At 44.4% G+C, this 16512-nt stretch overlaps 4 protein-coding genes across 7 annotated transcripts in view; 2 read left to right on the top strand and 2 right to left on the bottom strand.

The window, feature by feature from the left end:
• Positions 1 to 5604, bottom strand: part of LOC108622194 (putative ferric-chelate reductase 1 homolog) — a 14475-nt gene extending 8871 nt beyond the window's left edge. Inside the window, exon 1 of the mRNA XM_018019904.2 lies at positions 4689 to 5604. The gene's annotated coding sequence lies outside the window, so the exon portion shown is untranslated. The remainder of the gene's footprint in view (positions 1 to 4688) is intronic.
• Positions 5605 to 8154: 2550 nt separating this feature from the next.
• LOC108622189 (uncharacterized) lies at positions 8155 to 12615 on the top strand. 2 transcript variants are annotated; one of them, XM_018019897.2, is made up of 10 exons: positions 8155 to 8400; positions 10285 to 10554; positions 10685 to 10948; positions 11050 to 11219; positions 11324 to 11395; positions 11472 to 11758; positions 11820 to 11981; positions 12051 to 12161; positions 12223 to 12407; positions 12524 to 12615. In XM_018019897.2, the coding sequence occupies exons 1-9, from the start codon at positions 8371 to 8373 to the stop codon at positions 12405 to 12407; spliced, it is 1551 nt and encodes a 516-aa protein (XP_017875386.1). In that variant the 5' UTR covers positions 8155 to 8370; the 3' UTR covers positions 12524 to 12615. The 2 variants fall into 2 exon arrangements, with proteins under 2 accessions (XP_017875386.1, XP_017875387.1); XM_018019898.2 differs by lacking the exon at positions 8155 to 8400 and adding an exon at positions 9043 to 9344.
• On the top strand, positions 12512 to 15275 carry LOC108622180 (protein IWS1 homolog; the record flags this gene model as incomplete). The annotated part of the gene is made up of 4 exons (XM_018019883.2): positions 12512 to 13011; positions 13455 to 13729; positions 13835 to 14085; positions 14172 to 15275. Coding segments are annotated over 4 exons (1704 nt in total), but the record flags the coding sequence as incomplete, so codon positions are not given.
• The window catches only part of HLH3B (Helix loop helix protein 3B), a 3835-nt gene continuing 2235 nt past the window's right edge, over positions 14913 to 16512 (bottom strand). For all 3 annotated transcript variants that reach the window (XM_026811293.1, XM_018019899.2, XM_026811292.1), the window contains exons 3-4: positions 16165 to 16367; positions 14913 to 16077 (exon numbers count right to left, since the gene is read on the bottom strand). In XM_026811293.1, coding sequence (XP_026667094.1) covers positions 15384 to 16077; positions 16165 to 16367 — 897 coding nt within the window. In that variant the 3' untranslated portion in view covers positions 14913 to 15383. The remainder of the gene's footprint in view (positions 16078 to 16164; positions 16368 to 16512) is intronic.

Below are 16512 nucleotides of genomic sequence, written 5' to 3'. Positions count from 1 at the left end.
AGCATTGTTCTTCCGACGTCTGATTTCTTTTTAATTATAGGAAATGCGTTGTTCTAAGGTACATAAACTTTTGGGATTGACTGTATAGCCAATACATCCTTAAGCGATGACAGTCTGTCTCTGTCATAATTTTACTGTAGTTTAACGACCGAAATGGTACGACGCTCAAATTATAATAGAAAGAGTTACTTTGGATAATAGTTATTGTCAGATAAGAAAGAGTGATGAAGATCACGAAGTTAAACCGCGCACTTTTCAGCTTTTAATTAGCTTTCCTTTAGGGAAGCTCAGGAAAATTTTTGATCCGTGTTATCCTCGCAAACTGGATGGCCAGCTACCTACGCGAGCCTTCCGACGCTTCCATAATCTTGTAACGGCGGATGAAAAATTCCTCGGAAATTTTCGAGATGCGAAAGGTAAAGAAGACTGAAAGCTCTCTACGCTTGAATTTGTAGTAATCCGTTAGAAATTCTTGTCTAATCTCAATCTATGTTGGATATCGTACGATATTTAATCTCTAGATTGCCGACATTTTACAGTCAATTAAAAAAATGCATTGCGATGTGCATTCGATATAAATGCACACTACTCTTGTCTATTAATCATGACGTATCAATTACGACGTCGATCAGTATTTTATATATATTGATACACTGCTATTAATATTAATAGATTTACGGAATGTATAATTACGAAGGAAAAGTGTTTGTGAAATCTTTGAAGCAGTCGATTAACGACGAGGGTCAACGCGATAAAAAGTGATTGCATAATTTAAACGAGACGAGGTTTCAGTATCGTTTGGAAATATGACGGCAAAGAAATCTCGTGGGCCCGTCCACTAGAACCCAATGGGTGAAAGTCAGCGTCTGTCGTGCGTGGGATGCACACCAAGTCGTTCACTCCATGCTTTGAGTCATCATAGACGACTGAACAGTGCATCGTGCAATTTTACATGCTGTTTTAAATACAAAAGCTTATAACATTAAATGGTACACCATTTTTCTATATGTCATATATCTATATATATATATATCTATATGCATTCATTGCTATAGTCTCCTTTAAGAGAAATCCTGCTGTCAATTATGTTGAACGAGGAAGTGATCAGAATAATTTTCTAAAGGACATTTAGGAAAGCTGTTTTACAGAGGCAAGGTCGATACACGATCTGTTGGTCACAGTCCATTTGTGCTGTTGCAACAAATTGCGGCACGCGCCGTGCCAGTACAGGGAAAATCTACTGAAACGTGACTCATTCTACATCGTTACTGAAAATAAGCAATTCCTATATACGGGCAATGCGAACAAGACAAACATATTGACATCTGAAGCTGGAACTCGATATAGAGAACGTTAAAGGTACTGAGGAAGTTTGAAATCTCGGTAGAAGTTCTTAGAATTCCGTAAGTTTAGCAGATAGTCTAGGATCCCCGGGGAACCCGCAAGTTCTCGTATTTTTCTACACCTCGAAAAGTTGCTTGGAAAATTTGCCAAGATTCTCGGTTAGCCTAAAATTTCTCGGATACCTCCAAGAATTCCGAGGCATCTGCCGAGTTCGCACGGTGCCAAATTATCGCGGGGGAACTTTCCAATTCGAAAGAGTTCTATTGACAAGTTGTGAAGGGGGTGAATGTTTCGATATGTAAATAAAACGAATTCGCCTCGGTTTTGAGTAGGCTGGAAACCAGGCTACGGCTCGTTACCGGGAATATCTCGACGCGGCAATCTCTGTCGAGTGAAACCGGAGAGAAATCTCTAAAAGACTACATGCAAACGTCTGCTAGGCGAACGCAGCAGCGCAGCGTTCCGCGGAGATACCTGAGCCGGGCTCGAATCTCGACGAATTTAACTCGATATCAAACTACCCGTTCGAGCTTTTCACCACCCGCGAAATCGTCTCGCTTTTTGACGGCAGCGTCTGAGCGCGATAAAGTGTCGCGCGTACGGCCTCCGCACCTTCGTCAATATCGTGGTGCACATGCTCGATCCGCGAGGGAGAACGGAGAATCATTGTGAAACGTCTGCGTGAACAGGCATGAGTTTATATTTCTCGTCACGTCTTAAATCGAAATTACACCATGGTGCCTTGACACTCGAACAATGCGAGACGCTTTTTCATTTAAGTTGTCATTCACTTCTTGGTTTAGAATTAATTACATAAAAACGGAAGATCTTTTTGTCCATGTAGATTTTACACGGTTTTAAATCCGAGTATTGAAGTGCGGTATCATAACGGTTAGTACAATCAGCTACTATAATGATTAATTTGTAGGCGATATTAATGATCTAATAGCAGAGAGTCTAAATGCGAAATATTACACACGCAATACGCGTTAAACGCATCAATTATTTTAGCAGAGCTTATTGTTCAACAAGATAACGATCTCCCGGAGCTATTGAACTAATGAATACATCGGGTTAAATGATTAATTACCAGCAATTTGTTGAGTGCTTAAGCCGCTGTCGGATCTAATGAAGTGCATAAATGTTTTACAATACTCATGATGACCGAGGGTGTCGAGTCTATTCTTAAAGCTTTCAACACGAAAAGGGGGGCTGTTCTTAATAATGAGAATCAGGTGTATGAAAATGTATTTATAGTAAAGGAAAATAATTGGAATGACAGACGAGGAGTTAAGAGGTAATCATGGTTCGACGGTTATTATCATGTGTCGTTGCGGTATTGTTCGAGAAACGGGCACAAGGATTCCAGCGTCGCATTTTGCGGCTAGCGTTCCTTATCGGCGATCACGCACCGATCTACGAATCGAAGGTAGCCTCGACGCACCCGTCGAATGCGCAGGGAAAATTTCTGAACGCGAGCGAAAACTGTGTTAACCGAAGTAAAAGGAGCCATTTCTCTTTTGCGTTTTACTATCTCTTAAAAGGTAGGTCCTGTACTTGTTACAATGACACAGATCTCCGTCGACACGATAAATCGATGCGAGTGTGAGCGTTCAGAATGACTGATGCGAAGACGATTAGAAATTACTGTTTGTTTCTATCGATGATCATTGCTCGTGGCAAAGATATTTTTACGCGTGACACAAGAACGTAGTCCCAAATGAGAAAATCCGATTGAAATGAAAATGTATACAGCTGTACCATAATGCTGTCTGTCCATGAATTATACATGATAGAATCTTGTGAGTCAACTATGCATCGGTTGAACAAACATTTATTTTCCTGGCAAATTTAGCTACCACTAAGTCAACAAGAAATGATCGGTTTGTAGCTGCTAATCACGGAACAATTTATACATATTTACATTACATTTTATCGGCTCGTGCGAACGATCGTACTATTTCTTTATAAAATCGAATCCTAGCTCCGTGTTTGGAGAACGTGTCACTATAGTAACGTTACTCTTCTGTCCTAGAAATTCCTCGTTCAACGTTGTACGTACTGTACCTAGATTCCTGCGTCGAATAAGTTGAACCTTGTGTGCGTCGATTATTTTATACGTTCCTTGCAGCGTCCTTTATTCATGCCCGCATTCCTCCCGGGAATTCCGTCTTCAACGTTGTTCTCAGATTCTTACGTTAACGCGTCACGTCCCGAACTGATTTATCGCACGCAATCTAAACTTCAGTACTGGTCCATCGAAACGAGCATCAAGACACTGTCATTGCTAGAGACTCGGAACTCTTATACGCAATGGAACAGTTTTAAAAATTCATATCTTGCTATGCCTCTACACATTAAATACGATTTCTAGACATCTCTCAGTAAATACGTGAAATTCGCACTAACCGTTACAATTACGAGTTGTACTGTTTTTTATTTTCTTTTCTATTAATAGATATTGATTTCTGTTCGCCCTGTCGCGTATCAGGAAACTTGAAAACGGTCCGAAACTTGAAAACGGTTGGAACGCTATCCGACGCGGTGCGTTATCGATAATCGATTTTGAATCGGTTACCGAAGAAAGAAAGTTCGCCGGAACTCTCGAAACTTTCTAAAATATTATCGCGACGCGTTAGTTCTTAATTACTCCTCGCGAACCCTGGCTGTAAGTGTAAAATCGATTCCGAGTGTGACGAGTGTCCGCCGTTTGACCGTGCCACGTGGTAGCTAGGAAACGCTTCGGTGACAGGTGCACGGGAAACTCGTTTTTTAAGTCCCCGAGGACTGAAGCATACCTTGCGCTTTTATTCCTCGTACTTTTAGTAGCCAAGTTTCCTTCGTTCATCGTTACGTCGATGCGTTTAATTATTGGATAGATCATTAGATGTTGAATTAATTTTACGAACCTCAATTACTCATTTCGTCCGGTTGTTTAAAAACGTTTCTGACGGACACTGACATTTCGATTAGAACGTTCGCTGCCGAATAAATTTCAAAGTTTGATTTCCTAATTCAAACTCGGACAATGCAAATCGTCGGGTTACGCCAGGACTTTCGTAATTCATATTTCGTCAACAGTAAATTGCTGAGCGTTCCCACTGACGACAGAGGCTAACGCTCGTCAACAGAAGCAGCCGTCGCGATCGCAATCTCGAGGAACCAAAGCCAAACGTGGCCGGTCGAGTGAAACAATAAAATCACGTCAAACGATTGTGCGTAATCATCGATAATTCACGTGAATCGTTTGACGTATTACGGCGTACGATGAGGATAGGAAGCCAGACGTTCCTCGCTGCTCAGTGTCGTTAATTACGGTGTAAACTGTGGAGAACGGTACTCACTCGCGGTAACTCTTGATTTCCCTCAGACCTCGCGGTTTCCTTCTTATCAGATTGTAATTCGCGGATATGCAGACGTTCGGCAAGCTGTGAAGAAGTCACGTGTAGCGGAACTCCGGTGGCAGGTACACGACATATACGTGAGTCAGGGATCGTTCTGCTCGATCCGAGAGTCGAAGCGCGCGCGTCACATCGGCATCTTCGCGGATAAAAATCAATGATTCATCGATCCATCAATCATTACCCAGAAATGAATTCGCACAAATTTCCTGGTCCAATGATTGCGACGTAACAAACGAACGACTTTCCCATACGATTCAATCGTTTTATCACAAAATTGTTAACGCGGCACGCCGATTTCTTCTGACGCGAGTCTATAGTCGACTGGTGGCCGAGCTCGCCGGGTATGCGCTATTTTGCGGCCGACGGAGAAGAAGCTGTTTTGCCACTGAGGAGAGTTCGGTTAGGTCAAGTGTTTTCCCGGCGTAGTCTCGAGAAGCACTTGTTGATTCCGGACGAGCATAGTTCTGACCAGAACGCCGAGAACCACACCTTACGAGAGACTGTAGTGGATATACGGAGATCGAGTTGAAAGGCCCTCGCCCGTGAGACCGTACCAGGTCCGTACCTACCAAACAGTACCCGTACCATCGATCCAACTTCCTTCGGATCGTTCTCTACTCTTTCCCTGAATCGTTGCACCGAGCGCTGAAAAGAGAAACTATCGAAACGTTTGTTCTCAACAGGTAAAAATGAATCCAACAGAATTGCAGTATAATATGATCGTAGAATTTTATTAATACTGTCACCAGATCCTGCGATCTTCCATTCATGAATTCGTTGGCCAAGGACATAATTTCCTAGCTCCACGCATAATTTAACAAATACATACTGAGATCGATATCCAGATCGCAAGTCATCATTTAAATTTCTAATTTAATTTCACAACGTATCGGTATACGCTCAATTGATTTAGAGGAATGCAGCACACGAGCTCGCTCTTAGAACCTTGAATCTGGACAGGAAGCAGTGAAAGACCTTCTCAACACGTTCAACTTTGGCGTTAATAAAAGTAGAGATGCATCCGAGAATTCCTCCTGAGTAAACATGCAAATTAATCCAATCTGGCGCAGTCCCTCTCGTTCCCTGAAATCTGATTCGGACTTTCCTACTCGTGGGAATGACCGCCGAATATTAAATTCCTCGTGCAATGATCAGAATGGATTCTGCAAAAGGTCAGTGGGATCGTTTGATTCGAGGCCACGCCTGAATCTAGGGAACGCTGCTCGACGTTATAGCTTTTACATAGGCGAAGAGATCGAGGGAAGACGCCGAAACGAGCTTGTACCGATTCAAGGTGAAACTAAAGAGGAAACTATCGAATATCGAGGTGAAGTGCACGGGGGCATCGGATGACCCGCTGCTCTCGAACTGCCGGATTTCTACCTGCTTGAAACGACTATCTACGAACGACGTCTACGAAATGCATGCATCAGAGGTTTCGTTATATTCCTGAATACTTCGATTCTCTCGTTCTCTCGTTGAAAAAACCGTTTTACCGTGACGTAAGAATTATTATTTCGCTCAGATCGGACGAACGATGGAGGTCACGAGGGGGAGTGCACCGATGAAATTTTTTGATAGACCCGTTATGCCCGGCAGTGAATAATTAGTAGTCAGCCGGCGTGGCTGGAAGAGGGAATGATTCAAAAGTCAGTGTCTCCGATCTTGAGCCGTCCCTGACTCGTCGTAAAGAGAGAGGGACCAGCCTACGACTACTCGGCTCCAAAATGGGGGTACCGTACGTTCACCGTGCGCTGCGGCGTTCACCTCAGTTTTATCGACGTATTTTTATCATCTCGTCTTTGTCTTTACCTCCGTTCCTCTCTCTCCCGCCGTTCTCCAGTGATACCTGAACGCCCGTCCGTTGCATACCTTTCCATCCCTCGCCCGATAACGCGCCGCCGACCTCGAATAATTCTCTGACGTACCATGCGAATTAAACCTCGTCCAAGTCGTTCCAAAAGTCACACTCCAACCATTTCTAACGTTTACCCGATGATCTGTTGTCCACGTTACCTAAGTATCTCCTCCTACTGCTATTTTTATACACTTTTTTGTATCGACATCTCTTTGCTCGTTCATTAAAATACGACGTCCTATGAACGCTCGGTGAAGGAACACACGGTTTGCATTTACCGGTACTCCGAAGCGTAAATCGTGAAACCGGTTTTAAATACGTGCACGTCCTGAAAAATTTCGAGAATGAAGGGGCACGCGCCGTTCAACTTAACGCGACCGACTCGCGTGATAAGCTTGTTCATTCTTCGGATAGATAGTTCTTCGAATTATTGTTCTAATATTGATTTCGCGGCGTCGGTACTATCGACATTGTGAAGGGATTCGTTAGATGGAACTCCAGTGTAACCCGCGAAACGAAATAACAAAACAACAACAAAATCCTTTCAGACCATCTAAATTATTCAAGAACTTCGACTGACCGGAAACGTGGTCGCAGTAACGAAGCTAATTATTTAGGATTATAAAGGAAATTTAAATCGAATATTGGCAACTTCGTACATCCGTTTTAATAGCTACTCGCACCAGATTTTATAACTTCACTATTTCTCCTTTAGTTTACTAACTCGCACGAGAATAGAAAGGCGACTGTTTATTACACTTTAATGAAAAATAAGAGTTCTTTGTGTCGCGCACAGAAAGAGTGACGTTATCGGCTTTCAGAGTATGACCATGTACTCTTTTAACACTCTCTTCGTGACGTAAAAAACCGTTTACGCGATTAAAGGAGACCCGCGTGTGTACGTCGTTGAAATTCACTAGACTACTTTTCAACTCCTTTCTTTTTATAAAAATATTCTAAACAATCTCGTCGATCTATCTCACGTTCTACGCTGCAGAGTATACAATTTCTTTAATAGTACCATCGAGGAAATACTACTGAAGAGAAACGACGTCAAAGATCGCAGACGTTTTCGTGCGACAGAAGGCTACATGACACTTGTTATTTCCTCGACACTATTGTAATAAAGGCCAGTTTTTCTTCGGAAATGCTGATTACAACGCGTTCATTAACATCCTACGTATGTGGCATTTAAATGTCATGGTAACGCAAAAAGAGCAGTCTTATCTTTACCCAGTGCTTATCATTGTATGGAATTCACGTCATGTGTTGTCATTATCGTTTGAATAATCTCTATAAATAGCTATTGTTCACCGGATAATTATAAAACCCAAATTCATCTTCCAATGATCGACAGTCTAAATCTAGTAAAATCAAAATTAAATGATGCAATATTCTTCGTACGGCTGAAAATTCGTTCCATGGGCGTAAAATTCGCATTCCTCAGGATTGAAATTTAATCCGGAGGTGAATTCTTCCGCCGTTTCCTTTACGGGAAAACCCGTGCGCAAGCGCCTCTTCTGAGAGAACGCATGTGTACTGAATACCGTGTCGAAACGAGTTCTGTATCGTGACTCGTTTCGTTCGGACGTACCGATCGTATCCGCGGGACTCGAGCTCCGAGCGTAGCCGCGAGATTTCGTAGAACCGCGTGAATGAAACAGCCGGAAACCACCGGCATCAGCACACCGTATCCGGCGCCGTTTCCACGCGACTTCCGGTCGTTTTCCGCGCGCTACCGTCCTGAACTCAAACGTTCTGGGCATGTCGCTGTTCGCCTGTTGTATACGTCGGGTGAGTCTTCCTCATTCCCGCCTACGCGACTCACTGATTTTATGGTCGATCCTCACAGAGCGTGCGATGCGATGCGATGCGATGCGATGCGATGCGATGCGATGCGATGCGATGCGCTGCGCTGCGTTTCCGTATTTTTCGAGCCTACGGCCGGGTTTACCAGTGCCGTAGACTGTACCCTACAGCATATACTAAAAGCATGTAAACGTCGCAGACTTTGGAGGGCCCCCGTAATAGTTAGCCGAGAGTCCGTTACTCGAGGACCCAAACTACGGGTCAGACCCCCCGCTGTTCACTTACACATAGTCACACACACATGGTCCTCGAGCTACCGATTCTCGGCTAGCTAACACTGGGGCCCTCCAAAGTCTCCGACTTTTACATGCTTTCAGTATATGCTGTAGGATATAGCCTACAGCACTGGCAGACCCGGTCGAAAACTCGAAAAATACGGAAACGCAGCGCATCGCATCGCATCGCATCGCAGGCTCTGTGAGGATCGACCATAATGGTCCGACCCGACCGCTGCTGGATGCTCGGTGAATCATCGGTTCACGGCGCGTATCGTCATTGTTGACATGTGAGCACGCGATGGCTATATGATATGCAATAATCTTAAAACCAATCGCTTCAATCAGTTACTAAACTGTATTTTGTGTATTTTTGTATACTAACTGTATACGATTTGTTAATTATCCAATTATTCATCGCTTATTATTGACAACAATATCTATTTCTGATACATTTTCTCGGAACACGCTTATCCGTGTTTCGTATGTATGTACGCGTGTTTGGTATATAACTGATCAATCCGTGCAATTCGAGGTTCATTGCAAGTAGATTCCTTTTACGAAACATCGACGTCTGAAATTGCGGGAATCGGACAAATCAAATATTGATCAATTTCATACGGTAGAGGAAACATGTTCAAGAGAAATTGGAAGGTAACGTAGATTGATAATACTTAATCGCATCAAAGTGTACGAACAATTATGACTACCGCAGAGATATCTCAAAGGAGTCTTAAGGTTTTGCGTCATAGATATTAACGTGTATTTAGGTGGAATTAAACCGCGGAGACTGCGATTTATGAAATTGTATCGGTACCGACAACAATAATGACACTGTAATACCTTTAGAACGGAATCCCGATTCTTCGATGTCGACATCGTAATTAACGAATTAACCAAATGCGTCGACGGTCGAGCGAGTCTTGTTTACCAGAAAATTAAAAAAAAAAAAAAAAAGTGACTGCCGTTTCGATTTTTCCATGGCCACGGGCTAGCCTCAATTCTTGCTCACCCCTGTCGCTCAGGTGGCAGAATCGGTAAACAGAAAAACTGAAGTTAACTTGGACGTTACGGGTACCTACGCTACGGCAGGGGTAGAGGGTTTCCCGCGTCCGACGTAACTCGCTAGGGTGAACGATTACATTTTCCGCTACTTAACGGATTTCATGCTCAAGTATCAAAGAGATCCGCGCCCTTGCTCTAATCAACGCTCCCGTATTAATAGAACGCGACTTTGGTTTTGAACATTTTCTTAGAACCGTCGCGTCTACTGATCACCCTGGCCGAAGAAAGTCCGATGAAAATAAAACCACGACACTTACCTCTGATCAGTCCCTTTCGATCACGACGGAACGGATCGCGCGTTTGACCATGACGGAAGGGATCAATTTTGAGCGAATCCCTTTTTATTTCAGGCTACGCGGGTATCGACCGTGATCCCTTCGCGAGTCAAGTTTACCAGCGGAAATCGCCGTGTATTTTTCACTGATTTTCCCAATGAAATCCCGTATTACACGAACTGTCCCACAAAACATGAATTATTTATCGTTCCACTCGTAACGAGATTGAAGTATCGATGTTTAAAAATGTATAGAGTCGCGGTCGACTCGATGAAAATCAGCAGGCGGTGCTGAAGGAGCCACCCGAGATATCGTGGGAGAACACGCTGGGAGCGCCGGACGGCGTGCCCTTCGACGACGACACGAAGGAGCTCCTCAGGAAATGCATAGACGTCTCGACGCCGACGCCCACGACCCTGGCACAAATCATGAAGCGAAGCGAGGCCTTCCCCATAAACTTTCCAATTAAGACCGTAAGATGTTTCGCGCTGAAGGATAGAGGAATTCCCACGGAGGTCCTCGAGGTAGTCTATTAAAGACCGAGCGTAATGCAATTAGCCTTTTATAACATTATAAAGAAAAGACAATTATCAGTCCACGAGGGCATTTAATACATTTTTTATTCATCAGTTGTTTGAAAGCTTGAATTTTCAGAGGAACGCGAATTCGGTGTACCCTTTGATACACGAGGCGATGTTACCGTTGCTCGCTCAATGGTTGAAGCACAAACGGCTTTACGGCAGTGCTATAGAAAGGGCTATGTACAAGGACATGGGACTGGTCCAGTTCATTCATCGTATGCTGGAGAAAAGGGCGGTGTACTTTTATGGTTCCAGTGATCGATGGAAATTGATCGACGGTAAAACGGGCGCCGAAGGGTGGGATAACATTGGCACCGATCACGAGAAGGAACCCCTGGTCAGTGTCGATTCGAGTATAACGTCGCACGGGCAATGCACGCGAATAATAATTTCATAAGACGTGAGATTATACATCTGTCGTCTTTCCACTATGAACAGGTGTTGACGAAATGTTTGTCGTACGACGAGATCAAATTGTCGTCGATGATGGCGGTGTCCTCCCACACAGAATTCATAAACGACGGCGCGCGAGAGAACAGAGGTGTCGTGAGTACTGACCCAGACTCCGTACAGCCGAGGGGAGTCATTATAGGTGTCGTGGGAACAAGGTTTTCTATGTTTACTTAAAACCCGCGCACTTTGACAAATCCAAGTTCGACATCGATAATATATTTAATTAGAAATAAAAGTCTAATTGATTCTCCGTTCGTAGATGCAAACGACCTGGTGTCATGGAGTATCAAGACATTCTAGTTACACAAGCGCAAAACACAACCGATAACGGGTAAGAAATAAAATATTTTTTTAATACAGTTCGATCGTTTTATCAACGTTTACTGCATTGTTTTTGATGACCACAGATATGGGCCACACACGAATGCAAGTTCGGAAGAGAAACGTGGTCTAAAAGTCGTATGGGCCAAGTTCTACGGAGAAGAATACCTGCCGTTGTTCGAGGAAACCCTGAAGAAAGTTAAATCGAAAGACAACAGGAAATATTTACCTTTAGACAGTGAAACTGTGTTCGACATTGAAAATTACATGAAGAGGACTCTGCTCACTGTAGAGATTCTACTCCTCGAGGCGAACGCCCGGGCGGAGAAGATGAACACGACTGCTTTTCTTCACGTCGTCGGTTTCGGTCTCGGTCAGTAAAAATATTTAGAAATACTGTCTGACGTTCTTGTTGTATAAATTGATTCTTCCAGGAGTATGGAGGGTAGTTCAAGACCAGGACGTGTACTTTTTGAAAACTTTCGAAATCGCTTTGAGGAAAATGAATAAGAAACTGCGACACGTTTCCGATATAATGTTCGCGTACTTCAACCATCAAAAATGCGGCGACGCCGGAAATGGAGATTACCTCGGTGGTTCGTTGACTCTAATAAATTTCAAGTGATCTTATCTATGTCGCTAAGAATGACGTAAACACTTTCCAGATATAAAAATTCACTTCGCGCTGAAGGAACCACATAGCAAACTGTTCCGATCGTCGGACGCTAATAAACTGTTGGTAGTGTCGTACGCCTGGGACGGCAACGCGTTGTCAGGTAATTGAATGCTTCGCAATTAAATTCTCAAGGAATTTCAAACTAATTTTCATCTCATTAGGAAACGAATTCTGGGCTGGACATTTGTCGTCCAGCGGTGACTCCGCGGCAGCTTGCAGTACTCAAATCGCCGAATTGCACACCTCTAGGATAAACCCTCGTGCCTGCGGTGCCAGCTTGCACGTCGCGTCCGCGCAGCACGGCATTTTGCACATATCAGATTATGCGAAGCTACACCTCGCTTAGGTGAATTACTTCTCTGTTTGAATCATCTCGCCGTTCCCACTCCCGTATTATACTTGCAACCCGCAACGAACCCAAAGAATCCATTATGAATCAGACGTATCTTGTTCGATACCCAGGAAAGGGCTTGCCCGTTGGGCACCGGTCAACGAAGACCCTCGCGTTCTCCTCGAAGCCAGAGGAGCCGCAGCGCGGACGTGGACTGTTTAAAAAAGTACACCGAGAGGCGAGTAGAAGAGAGAAGACACACGGAAATACCAGACACGAGCAAGCTCGATCCCACACGATGGATACCACTGCCGAAAAACATAACGCGGGTTCAACCGGCGTCGAAAAAGTCGCCGCAAACGTCCAAGGACGAAGAGAAGAGACGTTCGCTTTCGGACGAGCCCGAGGAGAAAACGAGTACGCCGAAGAAATTGCCGGCGACGAAAGAGGAAGACGGGGCCAAGGACCAGGACGGGAAGAACGAAACGCCGTCACCGGCGACGTACAGGCAAGCGGCCGGTAGGAGTCACAGCGCGGACGTCGGCCGCGCGAAGAAAGAGAAACTGACCGAGGAACGAAGGAACACGGAGTGCAGCGACTCGAGAGCGATCGCGACGAGGTTGACCGAGCACATTTTCCTAGTCAAAAAAAGACCGTTTCCGTGAAACCGCGTATCCTAATATTTGAACGAAATAACGAAATAGTTGCACTAATTGTAATGATTATGATGATAACAATCGTGTCGCCATGCTAATTATTATACATGTACATACATAGAACTAAATAAAGTAATTCGATGTCGGTCGTTGTGTGGATAGAGAATATGTATTAAATGGCATGATCAATACGAAACGCAGCTCTCGTTTCTCCGGTACATATATAATATATACATATACAATATACACGTATATAAAGGTGATAATATTTATAATCTACGTACGAACATAAATATACGAGGAGTAACAAAGAAACGAAATCTCGTTGTTAATTGACCGACCGTATCGAAGTCGAATCTATCGTCTGTCGCGACTGACCGGATTTCTGAGTACCGAATACCTTTAGGTGGCTACCGCAAATTGACACCTCAAAGTTCCGGTACGACGCATCGTCGTCGCCGTTCGCAAGGAGCTGCGAGATTACGAAAAGCGCAGCGAGCCGGTGGATGACGTTCGTCAAGAATTCGTCGTCGCGAATCGACTTGGAACGAAAGCCGTCCGCGACGGAAACGTCACCGAGCCATGGATCGCCCCTAAGACAGGCTAAGAAAGAGTCGCCCAGGTGGGAACCCATAAGGAAATTCGCCCCAAGGGCCAGCGCTGAATCCAGCCCCAAACGAGGTGAGCGATTAATTAATTTATCTGCCGCGTGTCACAGACAAGAATTTTCTCGTGTTAAATCTCTTTAAATAAGATCTATGAATTAACGAGATCGAAAAATTGCAGATGAATTGGAGCCAAACAAAGAAACACCGACGAGGCGTTCGCCGGATGCCGAGCAGTCGAAACGACTGACGCAGAAAATGCGAGATTTATACGATTTCAAGACGGAGAACGAGTGGCCGAAGAGGGCGGTCAACGCTAGACGTGGAAACGCGTGGATCAGTAAAAGCGGTAGCGAGGAGGACAGGGACCATCGGCCGGCTCGGAGGAACAGTCAAGATTTAGAGTTCAACGACAGAGCAAAGCTGATCAAGGTCAGGAAAAAACCAACGAACGAGCCACGGAACGTACGTTAAAAAATATAGAAATAAAGATAATTCGATTTCTTGATTCGTTTTAGCTGATGGACACGAAAGTAAAGTCGAACCAAGAGAAACGCGTACCAAAGGAAGAGCATTATACGACTGGTACAGACACCTTCAACAACGAGTACGAGGAGCGTTTGAGGAAGTTCAACGATCGCCTGCGGTACAGCGAGGATCTCGGCAGGACGAAACCAAAACTGAAAGAGCGACGCACGTACTCGGACGATTACGACCAGAAACGACGAGCCTCGACGCGTTCGGCTCGCGCCGAGAGTTCTTTGAAGCAAGAAGCTTCCGTTCGTTCCACTCGGTCTGCACGTTCGGAAAGTTTAAAGTCGCAGGATACCAGTCGTTCTCCAGTAGAAAAGAAGAGGATGCCAGAAGTTGATATCAAATCGAAGGCAGTTCATGGCGAGGCCTCTGTGACGAAAGATTCACGTAGCAAAATTGTGACGATCGCGAAAAGAGATTCGAGTAGCAGTGATGCGCCGGTGAAAGGCACGGGGAAACGGGCGAGTATGGACGTTAAGGGTACCGGGAAGATGGTACAAGTTCCACCGCGAAGAGCTTTCAGTCAAACGGAAGAGCGACCGTCGACGCCTGTTCCACCCGTGGAATGGAACGACGATCGGTACGCGGCTGCTCGTTTGAAAGAGATCGCCGAGAAGAGAGAGGAAAGGGACAGCACCAGATACAAAGTGTATTTGACATAAACGGTGACTCAGTGAAAGTAATAGAGTTTTGAATGGAACCGAAGAATGAAGAAAGAGAGATCGTCAAAGGTGAGTGTGTCCGTTTTATTTGGTTCGGTTCGTGGTAAGGCAATTATCCTAATTAAGTGTTACACGTTAGTAGTTCTTCAGAGTTCACCATCCGTTTTAACGTTGGACTTTATGCTTGTGACGTTTCTATGTTCCATGCGCAAATCACAGTGTTATGCAATCGCGAGAAGAGTAATTAAAAGCTCCATGGGGTTTAATCCAATCTGAACCGCAAACTATTACATAATATTGAATATTGATTTTTTTAATAATCGGTGTAATCATGTCGAACGTGCAACTAGAAATTGTGACTTGAGAGCGTCACCAAATGTTCAAACGATGTACCATGGATTGACTAATAAAATATTCTTTGAGAAAGCGACGAGTTCTCACTGACCAAAGTTGAAACGAGACTCGTTCTGGAATAGATTGCACTTGTCAAAAATCAGGCTTTTCCTTATATAAAAAAGAAAGTCACGGTCCTTTTTATTTGCGGTCTCGAAAATCGTTTCGAAACCCCGAGTTCGAGTCTTTGACGAACGTCACCTTAACTCTTTTCCTGACGGGCACTCCGTGTACCGAGGTCGTCAAATTTCTACACTCTCTGCTCTGCCCAGACTGTTCCTCCTCCTCCTTTTCCAACTTCAACCTCTTTTGACCGCAGCTCGACGCACTTCCATTAATACCAGAAGTGTTGCTGGTCGTTGAGGTACTCGAAGAACAATTTGTCAGCAAACTCGAGCTGGTAACGACATGTGAATTGATCTGCGGTGATTTTGGAAAGTTCGAAGGCCGAGAACAGGTTTGCGGACGTATGCTCGCGTTGTTCATTAGATTAGGAAGCTGATTCTGTGGCGTCACGCTTCTCTTAACGTCGTTCGACCCGCTGTGACCGCTAGGCGCGATCATTAATAAATTATTCCCGTTTTTGTCGCACACGACGTGAGAGATCGAATGCTGCACCTGCTTCTGCCCCGCGAAGCTCGTCCTGTACCCGTGAACGTTCTCGTTCATTTGCTTCTCTTGCTTCAGATACGCCACCGTAGATTTTGTGTGATAGTGCGTCGAATTCTGGGTGTTGAAATTGGGTTCGCATTTGATTCGAACTTCGTGCTGCGTCGCCTCGTTCCGCTCTTGCGCTTTCTGCCATTTCAGGACGTCGCTCAGCAGTTGTATATACCTAGAAAATATCACGACTCAATACGAAGAATCTAAAATATTGTCTTCCCTAAATAATTATTTCATCTTTCATTTTGATTTGGATTACCGAATAGCTATGCGCAGGATTTCGTTCTTTGACAATTTTTTATCCGGCGGATGAGTAGGTACCAATTTTCGAAGTTCAGCAAACGCGCCGCTGACGTTCTGTTGCCTCCAACGTTCACGGCTGTTGGTGAATAATTTCCGAACTCCGAGCGTTCCTACTTGGGGAATCGGCGAACCGAGGTGGCTAGACGAAATCCCATCTAGCTATGAAATTATTACGAATTTTAACCATTTTCGAGAATCATACAATTTCTGAAATTCGTTTATCAATTCTCAAATGCTTTCAACGTCGTCGATTCATTTTTCTTCTAACCAGTATCAGTATAGACATATTAAGGATGTATTGGCT

This window comes from Ceratina calcarata, unplaced genomic scaffold (genome assembly GCF_001652005.2).
Source record: "Ceratina calcarata isolate Rehan_Ccalc_2016 unplaced genomic scaffold, ASM165200v1 scaffold21.2, whole genome shotgun sequence".
Classification (NCBI taxonomy): domain Eukaryota; kingdom Metazoa; phylum Arthropoda; class Insecta; order Hymenoptera; family Apidae; genus Ceratina; species Ceratina calcarata.
Note: the sequence above shows the minus strand (reverse complement) of the source record. Positions and strands in the feature narration are given on the sequence as shown.

Excerpts from the sequence above, each read along its gene's own strand:
- LOC108622189 (XM_018019897.2), top strand. The coding sequence starts at position 8,371 with ATGTCGCTGTTCGCCTGTTGTATACGTCGG. Across the intron at positions 11,982-12,050 it reads AAATGGAGATTACCTCGGTG|ATATAAAAATTCACTTCGCG; the intron begins GTTCGTTGACTC and ends AACACTTTCCAG. Across the intron at positions 12,162-12,222 it reads GGACGGCAACGCGTTGTCAG|GAAACGAATTCTGGGCTGGA; the intron begins GTAATTGAATGC and ends TCATCTCATTAG.